Genomic DNA, 13,961 nt, shown 5'->3' with positions numbered 1-13,961 from the left:
TAAAGGAGATTCACTTTTATTAAAATCTCTTATGATGATTTTCACATATAATGTCATTTTGGCCATGAGTTTTCTTTGAGATATTCTTTTTATATTTCTGGCAAGTCATTTTTTTCCCTATTTGTTATATTTTTGTTTAATTTCTTGTGCTTCCTTGTTCAATATGTATGTTTTTGTTCAATTTCTTGTGCTTTATTGGGAAAATTTTGTTATTGAATAAGTAAATTAATAGATTGTAATTCTTTGTTTCATTTGTCAGCTTTAGGAAAGGAGAAAATATAATATTTAAAATTCTGACTTCTGTAATCTGTAGAGGCCTCATGCTAAACCTGTATGAAGTATAAGATTGATCAGATTTTTTTTAACACCTAAGCATACTCTTAATTTTTCTGGATACTTGGAATATTACAACAATACAGTCAGAAATTTTTATCCCTAGCATAAAAGTTTCGAGTAGCTTTTCTCTTTTGGAATTCACTTCCTGAATGTACTAAAATCAAGATTAATTTGTCCGTTTTTTTCTTTACTTGTTTGATTAGTTCATATGTGTTAGTTGTAACCAGATTATTGAAAGATACGCTTTGTCTATGATCCTGTGGTTTGAGCAAAGATGCTAATAGCATTATGAAAATGGATAACTATTGCAAATTATAGAAATTGGATATCATAGAGAAACATTTGCCATTATATTTAATTCTGAATGTTTATTACAATTCCCTTAGTACTTAAGATTAATCCATTCACACTCATTTTTTTTAATCAGCCAGCAGGCTTTGCTTTACTGCCCATTTTACCTTTTGTTTTGTTTTGTTTTGTTTTGTATTGACATATTAATTGAAATACAATTTGGGAAGCATTTCCATTTAAAACATTTCACTTAATTTTGGTATGATAATGTAAAAGTGTTGGAAAAGAAAACTAAGAAGAAATTTGCATCAAATTTAAGTTATATAAGTAAAGCATACCGTAATGGACTAACATAAAATAGAAAAAAATATCACATTTGAACCTATAATTATTCAGACCACCAACAAATTGTTGTAGAAATATGCCAGGTACTGTCCAAAGAAATGAAGATTGACCAATGAACCAGGCAGTCCCTGACATAGTAGAACTTACAGTCTAGTAATGGAGATAGTCAATAATCATATAAGAAATATGTAGTTTATTAAGCTACTGTATTAGTCCACTTTCATACTGCTATGAAGAAATACTGGAGACTGGGTAATTTATAAAGAAAAAGAGAGTTAATGGACTCACAGTTCCACACAGCTTGAGAGGCCTCATAATCATGGCGGAAGGCGAAAGAAGAGTAAAGGCACGTCTTATGTGGCAGCAGGCAAGAGAACTGTGCTGGGGAACTGCCTTTTATAAAACCATCAGATCTTGTGAGACTTATTCATAATCACGAGAACAACATGGGAAAAACCCACCCCCATGATTCAATTACCTCCTACCGGGTCCCTCCTAAAACATATGAGGATTATGGAAGCTACCATTCAAGGTGAGATTTGTGTGTGGAGACAGCCAAACCATATCAGTTATAAAGAAAAAAATACAGTGTGCAACAAAAATATATAACAGAGGAAGCTTGTTTACTTCGATGGAGGACAGGGAAGGGAATCAAAGAAAACTTGGATTTCTCTTTTTTTAGCAAGACTGCATAGAAGTTATTTTTACTCACTGTCTCCCCTTTTGCCCTCTCATTTTTCTTAAATTTATCCTCATAGGGCTTTATTTTTTCCTACCATTTCACGGACACTGTTCTTGCTGAAGCTATCAATGACTTCCACAAGTCCAGATTTAGTAGTCCCTTCTCAGTGAACACAGGCGAGCTCTCCCTTCTCAAATCTCCCTTGTTTTGGTCTCCAAAAAAAGAGAGCTCACTACTCTCCTTCATAGTCTTGGCTGGTTTTTCCTCATTTTCTCTATCACTGTCAGTTGAGTTGTCCCAGGACCCAGTCTTTGACTCTCTTCCTTTCTTTACCTATACTCCTTCCTTAGTGATCTCACCCATTCTCTAGCTTTAAGTACTGTCTATACAGTGATAACTTCCAAATTTATATCTCCAGTCCCAGCTTCCTTATTGAACTCTAGCACTGTATATCCAAGTAGCCTCCCTTTCCACTTGGCTATCTCATAAGCATCTCAAACTTAACATGACCAAAATTGAACTCTTGACTTCATACCTCCGCCTCCAAGTTCTTCTTCCACCAATCCTTTGCACCTCAGTAGACAGCAACTCCATTTTGCTAATTAATTACTCAAGCCATTAAACTTGGTCAACCTTGACTTCTCACATTCCATATCAAGTATAGCTCATCAGTAGGTCTTTCAGTAAAATAGATCTAGAATGCCACTACTTCTCAACAATTCCACCATAATGTTTTGGTACAATCCTTCCTTTAGCCAGTTTTATGTGTAACAGCCAAAGTGATTGTTTTAAAATGAATAATTGAGATCATGTTTATAATCCAATGTTTTCCTAACTCATTCACAGTAAAAGTCCTCATAGTGCCTACAAGATGCTATAGGATCTGGCTCTTGACTATCTCTTTGATGTCTTCCCCTGCCACTTTTCCCAGTGCTCACTTTATACCCAGCCATGCCAACTTTGCTGCTGTTCCTCAGCAAGCATGCCCTCTGCTATATCCCTGAAACCTATAAGTACGTGTGATAAATAGTGCTCAAGAATTGTTTATTTGAATAAAGGTAATGACATTTCAGCTACGGCAGAGCAGGAGTGGAAAATAAGGAGGTAGCTCCTTAGCTGATGAATGGGTTAAGAAATATATCTGTTTTGCTTAGGAGAATCCCCCAGCCTGAGAACTAATGTATGAGTGGGCATTAACCCAGGTAAGAGACTCTTATTACATATATTCATTCTGTTTTTCAGATAAACATAGAAAACCTTTAATGTAGACATGTTTTTAATGACAGAAGAATTATAATAGATTTATATACCGTATGTGTAAGGTTTATTAATGATCTGACTCATTTTGTATTCTTAAGATTGCAGATAAAACATGCTATGAGAAATTATGATATGTCTATGTGAATAAAAATATAGAGCCATTATAATTTATATGAGGTAGTTAGTAGCATGGAAAAATTGTCACAATAAATTAGATAGGGGAAAAATGTTATAATGGTATAAAATGGAATGCAATTTTTTAAGCATATACAGCATAGAAAGACTTTGCAAGATTTACATTAAAACATGAATATTAGTTGCTTAAAGGAGGGACTATAGGAGGCTTTTGTTTTTGAGACAGGGTCTCGCTCTGTTCAGGCTTGAGTGCAGTGGTGTGATCATGGTTCACTGCAGCCTTAACCTCCCAGGCTCAAATGAACCTCCCACGTCAGCCTCCCAAGTAGCTGGGATCACAGGCACACACTACCATACCTGGCTAACACTTTTTTTTTTTTTTTTTTTTTTTTTTTTTTATTAGAGACGAGGTCTTGCTGTTACTCAGATTGGTCTTGACCTCCTGGGCTCAAGCAATCCTCCTGCCAAGGGACTCCCAAGGTGCTGGAATTACAGGCGTGAACCACCATACCCAACAAAACTTTTTATCTCCTCCTTTGGACTCTTTTGAAACTTTCTGCAATGAGCATATATGCATTGCTTTTATAATCAGAATAAAGAAATAAGTTACAAACGTTTAATTGGATGTATTGACCCCGAATGTTCTTATTCTATATTCCATGAGAGGAAAAATTCAAGACAATGATATCCTTGGGAGATTGCTTGGTCCCCTAGCAAACCGTTTCTGCCTGTCCTCACAGTGGTACTCTGGGAGGGCAACTAGAGGTACTGGGAAAAGGCCACATGGAGAAGGAAATCTCCAGCTGAACTTTGTAACAATTTGAACTGATCAAGAAACCTCCTGGCCAGAACTCAGGGGAGGGTGTGAATCTGGTGTGCAGACTCCACAGGTGGGAATAGAAGGAAAGCCATACTTGATTTCATAGCTGGGAGGTGGAAAGCCTGGGACAAATTCTCAGCCCTGCTCACCCACTGCTTGGAAACAGACTCAGTGACATTGGAGGGGGCATGGTGGAAGTGAGACCAGCCCTTTGGATTGTGAGGAGCTGGGTGAGGCCTGCGACTGTCGGCTCTCCCCCATTTTCCCTGAAAACCTGCATGACACAGCAGAGACAGTCATAATCCTCGAAGGAACATAACTCCATTGACCTGGGAACCTCACCCCAATCTCCCACAGCAGCTGTAGCAAGACCTGTCCAAGGAGAGTCTGAGCTCAGACACACTTAGCCCTGCCCCCACCTAATGGTCCTTCCCTACCCACCCTGGTCACTGCAGACAGAGGGCATATACTCTTGCGAGTTCCAGGGCCCCACCTACCACCTGTTCCTCCCCATTCGACCACAGCTGGTGCTCTCTGGAAAGCGCCACTTCCTGGCAGGAGGCCAACCAGCACAAAAACAGTGCAGTAAACCACCAAAGCTAAGAAACCTCACAGAGTCCATTTCACTCCCCTGCCACCACCACCAGGACACGTGCTTGAATGCATGACTTAGAGACCCACAGGCGGTTCACATCACAGGGCTCTTTGCAGACAACCCCCACTACTGGCCTGGAGCCTGGTAGCCTTGCTGAGTGGCTAGATCCAGAAGAGAGACAACAATCACTTCAGCTCGGCTCTCAGGAAGCCACATCCATAGGAAAAGGGTGAGAATACTACATCAAGGGGACACTCTGTGAGGCAAAAGAATCTGAACAGCAGCCTTCAGCCCTAGATCTTCCCTCTGACAGAGCCTACCCAAATAAGGAGAAACCAGAAAACCAACTCTGGTAATATGAGAAAACAAGGTTAATACCCCCCAAAATCACACTAGCTCACCAGCAATGGACCCAAAACAAGAAGAAATCCCTGATCTACCTGAAAAAGAATTCAGAAGGTTAGTTATTAAGCTACTTAGGGAGGCACCAGAGAAAGGTGAAGCCCAATATAAGGAAATCCAAAAAATGATACAAGAAGTGAAGGGAAAAATATTCAAGGAAATAGATCATATAAATAAAAAACAATAAAAACTTCAGTAAACAATGGACACACTTATAGAAATGCAAAATGCTCTGGAAAGTCTCAGCAATAGAATTGAACAAGACAATTGAAGAACTGTCTTCAGAGCTTGAAGACAAGGACTTCAAATTAACCCAATCCAACAAAGACAAAGAAAAAAGAATAAGAAAATATGAACAAAGCCTCCAAGATGTCTGGGATTATGTTAAACAACCAAACCTAAGAATAATCTGTGTTCCTGAGGAGGAAGAGAAATCTAAAAGTTTGGAAAACATATTTGGGGGAATAATCGAGGAAAACTTCCCCAATCTTGCTAGAGACCTAGACATCGAAATACAAGAAGCACAAAGAACACTTGGGAAATTCATCACAAAAGATCATCTCATAGGCACATCGTCATCAGATTATCTAAAATTAAGATGAAGGAAAGAATCTTAAGAGTTGTGAGACAAAAGTACCAGGTAACCTATAAAGGAAAACCTATCAGGTTAACAACAGATTTGTCAACAGAAACCCTACAAGCTAGTAGGGATTGGGTCCCTATCTTTGGCCTTCTCAAACTAAACAATTATCGGCCAAGAATTTTGCAGCCAGTGAAACTAAGCCTCATATATGAAAAAAAATATGCTCCTTTTCAGACAAACAAATGCTGTGAGAATTTGCCATTGTCAAGCCACCACTACAAGAACTGCTAAAAGGAACTCTAAATCTTGAAACAAATCCTGGAAACATATCAAAACAGAACCTCGTTAAAGCATACATCTCACAGGACCTATAAAACAAAAATGGAATTTTAAAAACAAAAAACAAAACAAAACAAAAAACCAAGGTATATAGGCAACAAATAGCACGATAAATGGAATGGTACTTCATATCTCAAGACTAACATTGGATATGAATGGCCTAAATGTTCCACTTAAAAGATACAGAATTGCAGAATATATGAGAACTCACCAACCATCTGCTGCCTTCAAGAGACTCACCTAATGCATAAGGATTTGCACAAACTTAAGGGAAAGGGGTGGAAAAAGACATTTCCTGCAAATTGACAACAAAAGTAAGCAGAAATAGCTATTCTTATATCAGACAAAACAAATTTTAAAGCAATAGCAGTTTAAAAAGGCAAAGAGGGACATTATATAATGATAAAAGGCCTGTCCAACAGGAAAATATCCTAAACATATATACACCTAACACTGGAGCTCCCAAACTAATAGACCTAACAAGTGAGATAAACAGCAATACAATAATACTGGGGGACTTTAATACTATGCTGACAGCACTAGACAGGTCATCAAGACAGAAAGTCAACAATGAAACAATGGATTTAAACTGTACCTTGGAACAAATGGACTTAACAGATATATACAGAAAATTCCATCCAACAACCACAGAATATACATTTTATTCAACAGTGCATGGAACTTTCTCCAAGAGAGACTCTATGATAGTCCACAAAACAAGCCTCAATAAATTTAAGAAAATCGAAATTGTATCAAGCACTCTCTCAGACCACAATGGAATAAAACTGGAAATCAACTCCAAAAGGAAACTTCAAAACCATGCAAATACATGGAAATAAATAACCTGCTCCTGAAAGATCATTGGGTCAGAAGTGAAATCAAGATGGAAATTAAAAAATTCTTTTAACTGAATGACAATAGTGACACAACCTATCAAAACCACTGGGACACAGCAAAGGTGGTGCTAAAAGTTCATAGTCCTAAATGCCTATATCAGAAAGTCTGAAAGAGCACAAACTGACACTTTAAGGTCACACCTCAAAAAACTAGAGAAACAAAAGCAAACCAAACCCAGACCCAGCAGAAGAAAGAAAATAACCAAGACTAGAGCAGAACTAAACGAAATTCAAACCAACAAACACATAATATGAAAGATAAACAAAGGCTGGTTCTTTGAAAAGATAAATAAAATTGATAGATCATTTGTGAGATTAACCAAGAAGAGAGAAGATTTAAATAAGCTCAATTAGAAATGAAACAGGAGATATTACTACTGATACCACAGGAATACAAAAGATTATTCGAGGCTGCTATGAACACCTTTATGCACATAAACTGGAAAACCTAGAAGAGATGGATAAATTCCTGGAAAGATACAACCCTACTAGCTTAAATCTGAAAAAAATAGGTAACGGCCGGGCGCGGTGGCTCAAGCCTGTAATCCCAGCACTTTGGGAGGCCGAGACGGGTGGATCACGAGGTCAGGAGATCGAGACCATCCTGGCTAACACGGTGAAACCCCGTCTCTACTAAAAAATACAAAAAAATAGCTGGGAGAGGTGGCGGGCGCCTGTAGTCCCAGCTACTCGGGAGGCTGAGGCAGGAGAATGGCGTAAACCCGGGAGGCAGAGCTTGCAGTGAGCTGAGATCCGGCCACTGCACTCCAGCCTGGGCGATAGAGTGAGACTCCGTCTCAAAAAAAAAAAAAAAGAAAGAAAAAAAGAAAAAAATAGGTACCCTGAACAGACCAATAACAGGCAGCGAGATTGAAATAATTTAAAAATTACCAACAACAACAAACAAATCCAGTACCAAATAGATTCACAGCAGATTTCTACCAGACATTCAAAGAAGAATTGTTACCAATCCTTTTGACATTATTCTACCAGAGAGAGAAAGAGGGCACCATCCCTAAATAATGCCAAAACCAGGAAAGGGCAAAAAAATTTTAAAAATAAATAAATAAATAAAAAAATAAAGACTGATATCCCTGATGAACATAAATGCTAAAATCCTTAATAAAATACTAACTAACCGAATCCAACAACATATTAAAATGATAATCCACCATGATTAAGTGAGTTTCATACCAGGGGTGCAGGGATGGTTTAACATGCAAGTCAATAAATGTGATATACCACATAAACAGAATTAAAACAAAAATCACATAATCATCTCAAATAGATGCAGAAAAAGCATTTGACAAAATCCAGCATTGCTTTATCATTAAAACTCCCAGCAAAATCAGCATACAAGGGACATACCTCAAAGTAATAAAAGTCATCTATGACAAACTAACAGCCAACATAATACTGAATGGGGAAAAGTTGAAAGCATTCCCTTTGATAACTGGGACAAGACAAGGAGGCCTCACCCCTCCTCTTCAACTGGAGGTCCTAGCCAGAGCAATCAGACAAGAGAAAGAAATAAAGCGCATCCAAATTGATAAAGAGGAAGTCAAACTGTCGCTGTTCGCTAATGATATGATCGTTTACCTAGAAAACCCTAAGGACTCCTCCAGAAAGCTCCCAGAACTGATAAAAGAATTCAGAAAAGTTTCTGGATACAAAATTAATGGACACAAATCAGTAGCTCTTCTGTACACCAACATCAACCAAGCAGAGAATCAAATAAAGAACTCAATCCCTTTTACAATAACTGAAAAAAATAAAATAAAATACTTAGGAATATACCTAATCAAGGAGGTGAAAGACCTCTACAGATAAAACTAGAAAACACTGCTGAAAGAAATCATAGACAACACAAACAAGTGGAAACACATCCCATGCTCATGGATGGGTAGAATCAATATTGTGAAAATGACCATACTGCCAAAAGCGATCTACAAATTCAATGCAATTCCCATCAAAATATCACCATCATTCTTCACAGAATTAGAAAAAAAATTCTAAAATTCATATTGAACCAAAAAAGAGCCCGCATAGCCAAAGCAAGACTAAGCAAAAAGAACAAATCTGGAGGCATCACATTACCTGATTTCAAACTACACCATAAGGCCATAGTCACCAAAACATCATGGTAGTGGTATAAAAATAGACACATAGACCAATGGAACAGAATAGAGAACCCAGAAATAAAGCCAGATACTTACAGCCAACTGATCTTCAACAATGCAAACAAAAACAAAGTGGGGAAATGACACCCTTTTAAACAAATGATGCTGGGATAATTGGCTAGCCACGTGTAGGAGAATGAAATTGGATTATCACCTTATACAAAAATCAACTCAAGATGGATTAAGGACTTAAACCTAAAACCTGAAACTCCAAAATTCTAGAAGATAACATTGGAAAAACCCTTTTAGACATTGACTTAGACAAAGATTTCCTGACCAAGAACCCAAAAGCAAATGCAATAAAAACAAAGATAAATAACAGGGACCTAATTAAACTAAAGAGCTTTTGCATGGCAAAAGGAACAGTCAGCAGAGTAAACAGACAACCCACAGAATGGGATAAAATCTTCACAATCTATACATCTGACAAAGGACTAATAGCCAGAATCTACAACTAACTCAAATGAATCAGCAAGAAAAAAACAAATAATCCCATCAAAAAGTGGGCTAAGAACATGAATAGACAATTCTCAAAAGATATACAAATGGCTAACAAACATGAAAAATTGCTCAGCATCACTAATGATCAGGGAAATGCAAATCAAAACTACAGTGTGATACCACCTTACTCCTACAAGAATGGCCATAATCAAAAATTCAAAAATAGTAGATATTGGTGTGGATGTGGTGAACAGGGAACACTTCTACACTGCTGGTGGGAATGTAAACTAGCACAAACTCTGGAAAACAGTGTGGAGATTCCTTAAAGAACTGAAAAGTAGAACTCATTTGACCCTGCAATCCCACTACTGGGTATCTACCCAGAGGAAAAGAAGTCATTATTTGAAAAAGATATTTGCACATGCTTGTTTATAGCAGCACAATTTGCAATTACAAAATTGTGGAACCAACCCAAATTGCCCATCTGTTTTGTGTATATATATATGTGTGTGTGTATATACATGTAATATGTATATTATATATAATGTGTATATATGTATATTTATAAAATGTATATATGTGTATATATGCATATTATATATAATATGTATATATGTATATTTATAATATGTATATATAATATATGTGTGTGTGTATATATATATGATGGAATACTACTCAGTTATAAAAAGGAATGAATTAATGGCATTCACAGTTACCTGGAAGAGATTGGAGACTATTATTCTAAGTGAAGTAATTCAGGAATAGAAAACCAAACATCATATGTTGTCACTCATAAGTGGGAGCTAAGCTGTGAGGATGCAAAGGCATAAGAATGACACAATGGACTTTGGGGACTCAGGGGGAAAGGGTGGGAAGTGGGTGAAGGATAAAAGACTACAAATAGGATGCAATGTATACTTCTTGGGTTATGGGTGCACCAGAATCTGACAAATCACCACTAAAGAACTTACTCAAGCAACCAAACACCACCTGTTCCCCAATAACCTATTGAAATAAAAAAATAAAAGCAATGATGAAGGTAAGATCATAAAGGAGGTAAGGAATCTGTGATATAGGGTTTGACTTGGCTTTGGTTAACTGATATTATGAACACACAGGAATATCCTTGCTGCTAAACATTGTCTGGTAAGTAGCATACTCTAACTTCTGTCATAACATACAGATGTTGATGGTCTGATTCTAGTTGCTTTATACTGATATATGGACTCATATGTCAGGAGCAGGAGAGACCTCAGTAAGATTAGGCAGTTGTGAATAAGGAGGTGGCTCTTTATTTGATGAATGGGTAAAAAAGTCACCTGTTTTGCTTATGAGAATCTTTCTAGCTATTTGAAATCTGTTCATTGTTATTCTTTCTATATATTTTATGCCTTTTAGACAATGTACATATTTTGTCTTTTTTCTTTGCTGGATTATTGCATTGTGATTAAGGTGATAAGATTATAGATAAAGTAAATCAGTATTTAGGTGGCCCCAATGTTAGGTTAGATAATACCTACAGCATTTGGAATAGGCCCAAAATGTCACTTAATTGCTCATTTTTCTTTCCTCTTGACCCTGGGAACCTTAATATCCTTGTTTTAACTACTGTGGGTGATCCAAATTTCCTTAACTTGTAACTGTTAGAAATTTGAACTGTATGTGCTGTTCAAATTTTAGGAGCTTGTGATCTACCCAGGGAGTTAGTCTAACCAAGCACCCAGATCTATATAACCTGCTTGCCTTGTTTTCTACTCATATTTTATGATATTGTAGTTATATTTTATGCAATTATGGGGGAAGTGAAGTATTACTGTGGCATCTGTGAATTTAGAGAAGTCCTAAAGGTCTTAGGTCACATCTCTTGAATATCAAGTGTCAGTTCATGCATCTCTAGACTGAAGATGATAATACCTTTATCTTATGATTGTGAAACCTAAATAAGATCATGTAAGAAATAGGAGTGACAAAAATAAATTGAAATGTAGATGTGGTTTCACTTAATGGGTTTACAGTTTGTGATTTAAGGTCAAAGAATTCAGTCTGTTTGCTTTCCAAGTGTTTTTCCAAACAGAAGTCATTTAAACATACATAAGGATCTGTGGATATAAAGAAACAATGATAGGAGTTAATGAAGTATACCACAGTTTAGGTTTTAATGACCTACTTGTAGACATTCCAATTAGATTCAAGTAACTTCTCTTCTTGATTATTGTATTTTTTTTTCTCTTTACCTCAAAGATGTCCAGTATTGGATTTGATTCCGGTGACTTCTGTTGAGATCACATCTCTCAATTATTCTAACAGTTATCTCAACATGCTGAATTACACTTGGACTTTTTATTCCACATCAGTAAATAAAATGAAGGCCATGATTAAATACTTTATAACAGAAGAATCTTTGAACTGTGATTGGGATTACATAATATTTATGATAAACCATATCAGCAATCAAGATTACTTTGTAAATTGACCTTTCTTAAATGGCCTAAACTAACTGGCACCAAGTATTTATATAATGAATATACATGTAAAACATGACCTACATTGGCCTTGGGAACAAGAGCATTTGTTGTCAGTGATTTCTCATTAGATCCTTCATCAGAATCCCAGCGCAATATTGAGCACAGTTGGATGAGCATGAGATCACACTCACTGGATCTTGATTTCTTCCCAATCCTGGATTGTCTTGACTTTTAGTCCAAAATTCCTATCTCATTTAACCATTAGTTGGCACTCTTGTTTTTCTCCAGATGTCATATGTTTTAAAGCGTTTTATTTCCTAAATGGCATTTTTAGATGGTAACTTTTTTGAAAATGTATTTACTCAATGTTACCAGTATCAGGTTTTATACTCATAGTAGAAGTGGCCCTTTTTAGACCTCAGATAAATTAAAGGGAGGAAAAGGCCCATTAGCCAGAATAATCTTTACCGATGATTGGTGCTGAGGACTAAGAAATTAATGGTTAGAGGTGCTGGGAGTCGAACCCAGGGCCTTGTACATGGGAGGCACCTGTCTACCACTGAGCTACAGTCACTTACCAAGCTTGAATAATCTTTAGAAATGTATTGGCCACATGGTGTCTGTCATGCTTGAGCATTTGGCTATATTCCATTATGAGACTGACTCACAGGGGGAAACTTTTTGAAAGATTTTGTAATCCAATATTGCATCAACTTCTCTAGTTTCCTCTCAGTTCTGCCACTTAGGACACGATTAAAATCCATGTATTGCAGAGGTCAAGAGGAGAATTTTGATGCTTTCTTTTTCCAGGGACCTTGACCCCTCCTATGATACTCCCAGATTTATAACACCAATAAGTTGATAATTTTGCTTTGAAGTTCCAAAGTTACTTTGGAACTTACTTTTCTATCAGTAAGTATGGCTCTTACTAGATTCTAAAGCAATTGGAGTATGGAGGAGGGGAAGATTTGTAAGTTCAAGCTATTGGTTTTCCTTAAGATTAACATGGGGTCTCCATAGCACCACACTCTTCAACCCTAATTCCTGTCAATACCCTTTCACCAAAGACCCTAGAAATGTACCTGTAGTTGAACAAATTGCATTTAGCATTCATTGCAGAAAGGGAGAATACACACCATGGAAAACCACGGGGTATCTCAGTAAGAAGGTGTTAGAAAAACCTACTATAGAGTTAAAGCTTTGGGTAATTTTGGAGAGGGTCTAAGGAAATGGACTTTGTTCTGAATTGGTTGCTGTCAGGAAGTAGAGCAATTTTATGATGACTATCTCAGTCAAAAAGAGGCCTGACTAGAGTAAGGATAAAACTGTAACTGGTAAAGCAGTAGCAGTTCCTCATTTTAGCCCAGAGAGGAAGGAGCGTGGTATTTTTGTGGTTGAACACAGCCTTTTTTTGTCTTACCTTATCATAGACTAGCACCCTGTCTGCTGCTGATGTTCTGTGAGATGGTGTATGTCCAACAGGAAAATAACATGGTCCAGCTGCGAGCATCAGACCAGGTTCTCTGAATGTCAAGGACTGCTTTTCTCTTTCTCACTCTTCAACATTCTCCAACTTGGTGACATCATTCCTCTTTAAAAGCTCAGATTAATCAAAATTTCAGAGGTGTCAAATGATTACAAATGAGACAACTTGAATGTCTGTAATGAGCTTGTATAATTCTATAAAACAGAGAAGGGAATTGCATTTGTTTGTGAGCTCACACAATTTTATTTCAATGAACCATGCAATTTCTGTAAAGATTTTGGACCTAATGAATATAAACCCCGGTTGCTACTCTCCCGGCTTCCCAGTTAGCTAGGCTATTACCCCATTCAAGCTGCTAACAAATACCATAGACTGAGTGGTTTCAAAACAACAAATATTTATTTCTCACAGTATGGAGGCTGGGAAGTCCAGGATCCAGGTGCCAGCAGATTTGGTGCCTGCTGAGGGCTCACTTTCTGGTTCTTAGGCACAGCCCATTCTCACTGGGTCCTTGTATGGAGGAAGAGGCCTCTAACCAAGCACATTCTGTCTCAAGTTTCACTTCCTCAATCATTCAAATGTTACCTTACCTGAGACCTCCTCTATCATACAATCTAAATAGCCTTCCTTAACCTTTTCTTCTAGGGGTTGATCATGGCCTGGTGATGTTTATCTTTCATTCACTTATAATTTGTCTCTTCT

At 37.2% G+C, this 13,961-nt stretch overlaps 1 protein-coding gene across 1 annotated transcript in view; it reads left to right on the top strand.

The window, feature by feature from the left end:
* OVCH1 (ovochymase 1) overlaps window positions 1-13,746 on the top strand; it is a 90,031-nt gene extending 76,285 nt beyond the window's left edge. Inside the window, 2 exon segments of the mRNA XM_017875662.1 lie at window positions 880-950; window positions 13,669-13,746. Of these exon segments, the coding sequence (XP_017731151.1) occupies window positions 880-950; window positions 13,669-13,746 (149 nt within the window).
* Window positions 13,747-13,961: the final 215 nt, after the last annotated feature.

Source organism: Rhinopithecus bieti, unplaced genomic scaffold (assembly GCF_001698545.2).
Source record: "Rhinopithecus bieti isolate Rb0 unplaced genomic scaffold, ASM169854v2 scaffold_7884, whole genome shotgun sequence".
NCBI lineage: Eukaryota > Metazoa > Chordata > Mammalia > Primates > Cercopithecidae > Rhinopithecus > Rhinopithecus bieti.
This window is presented reverse-complemented; position numbering and strand designations above follow the sequence as displayed.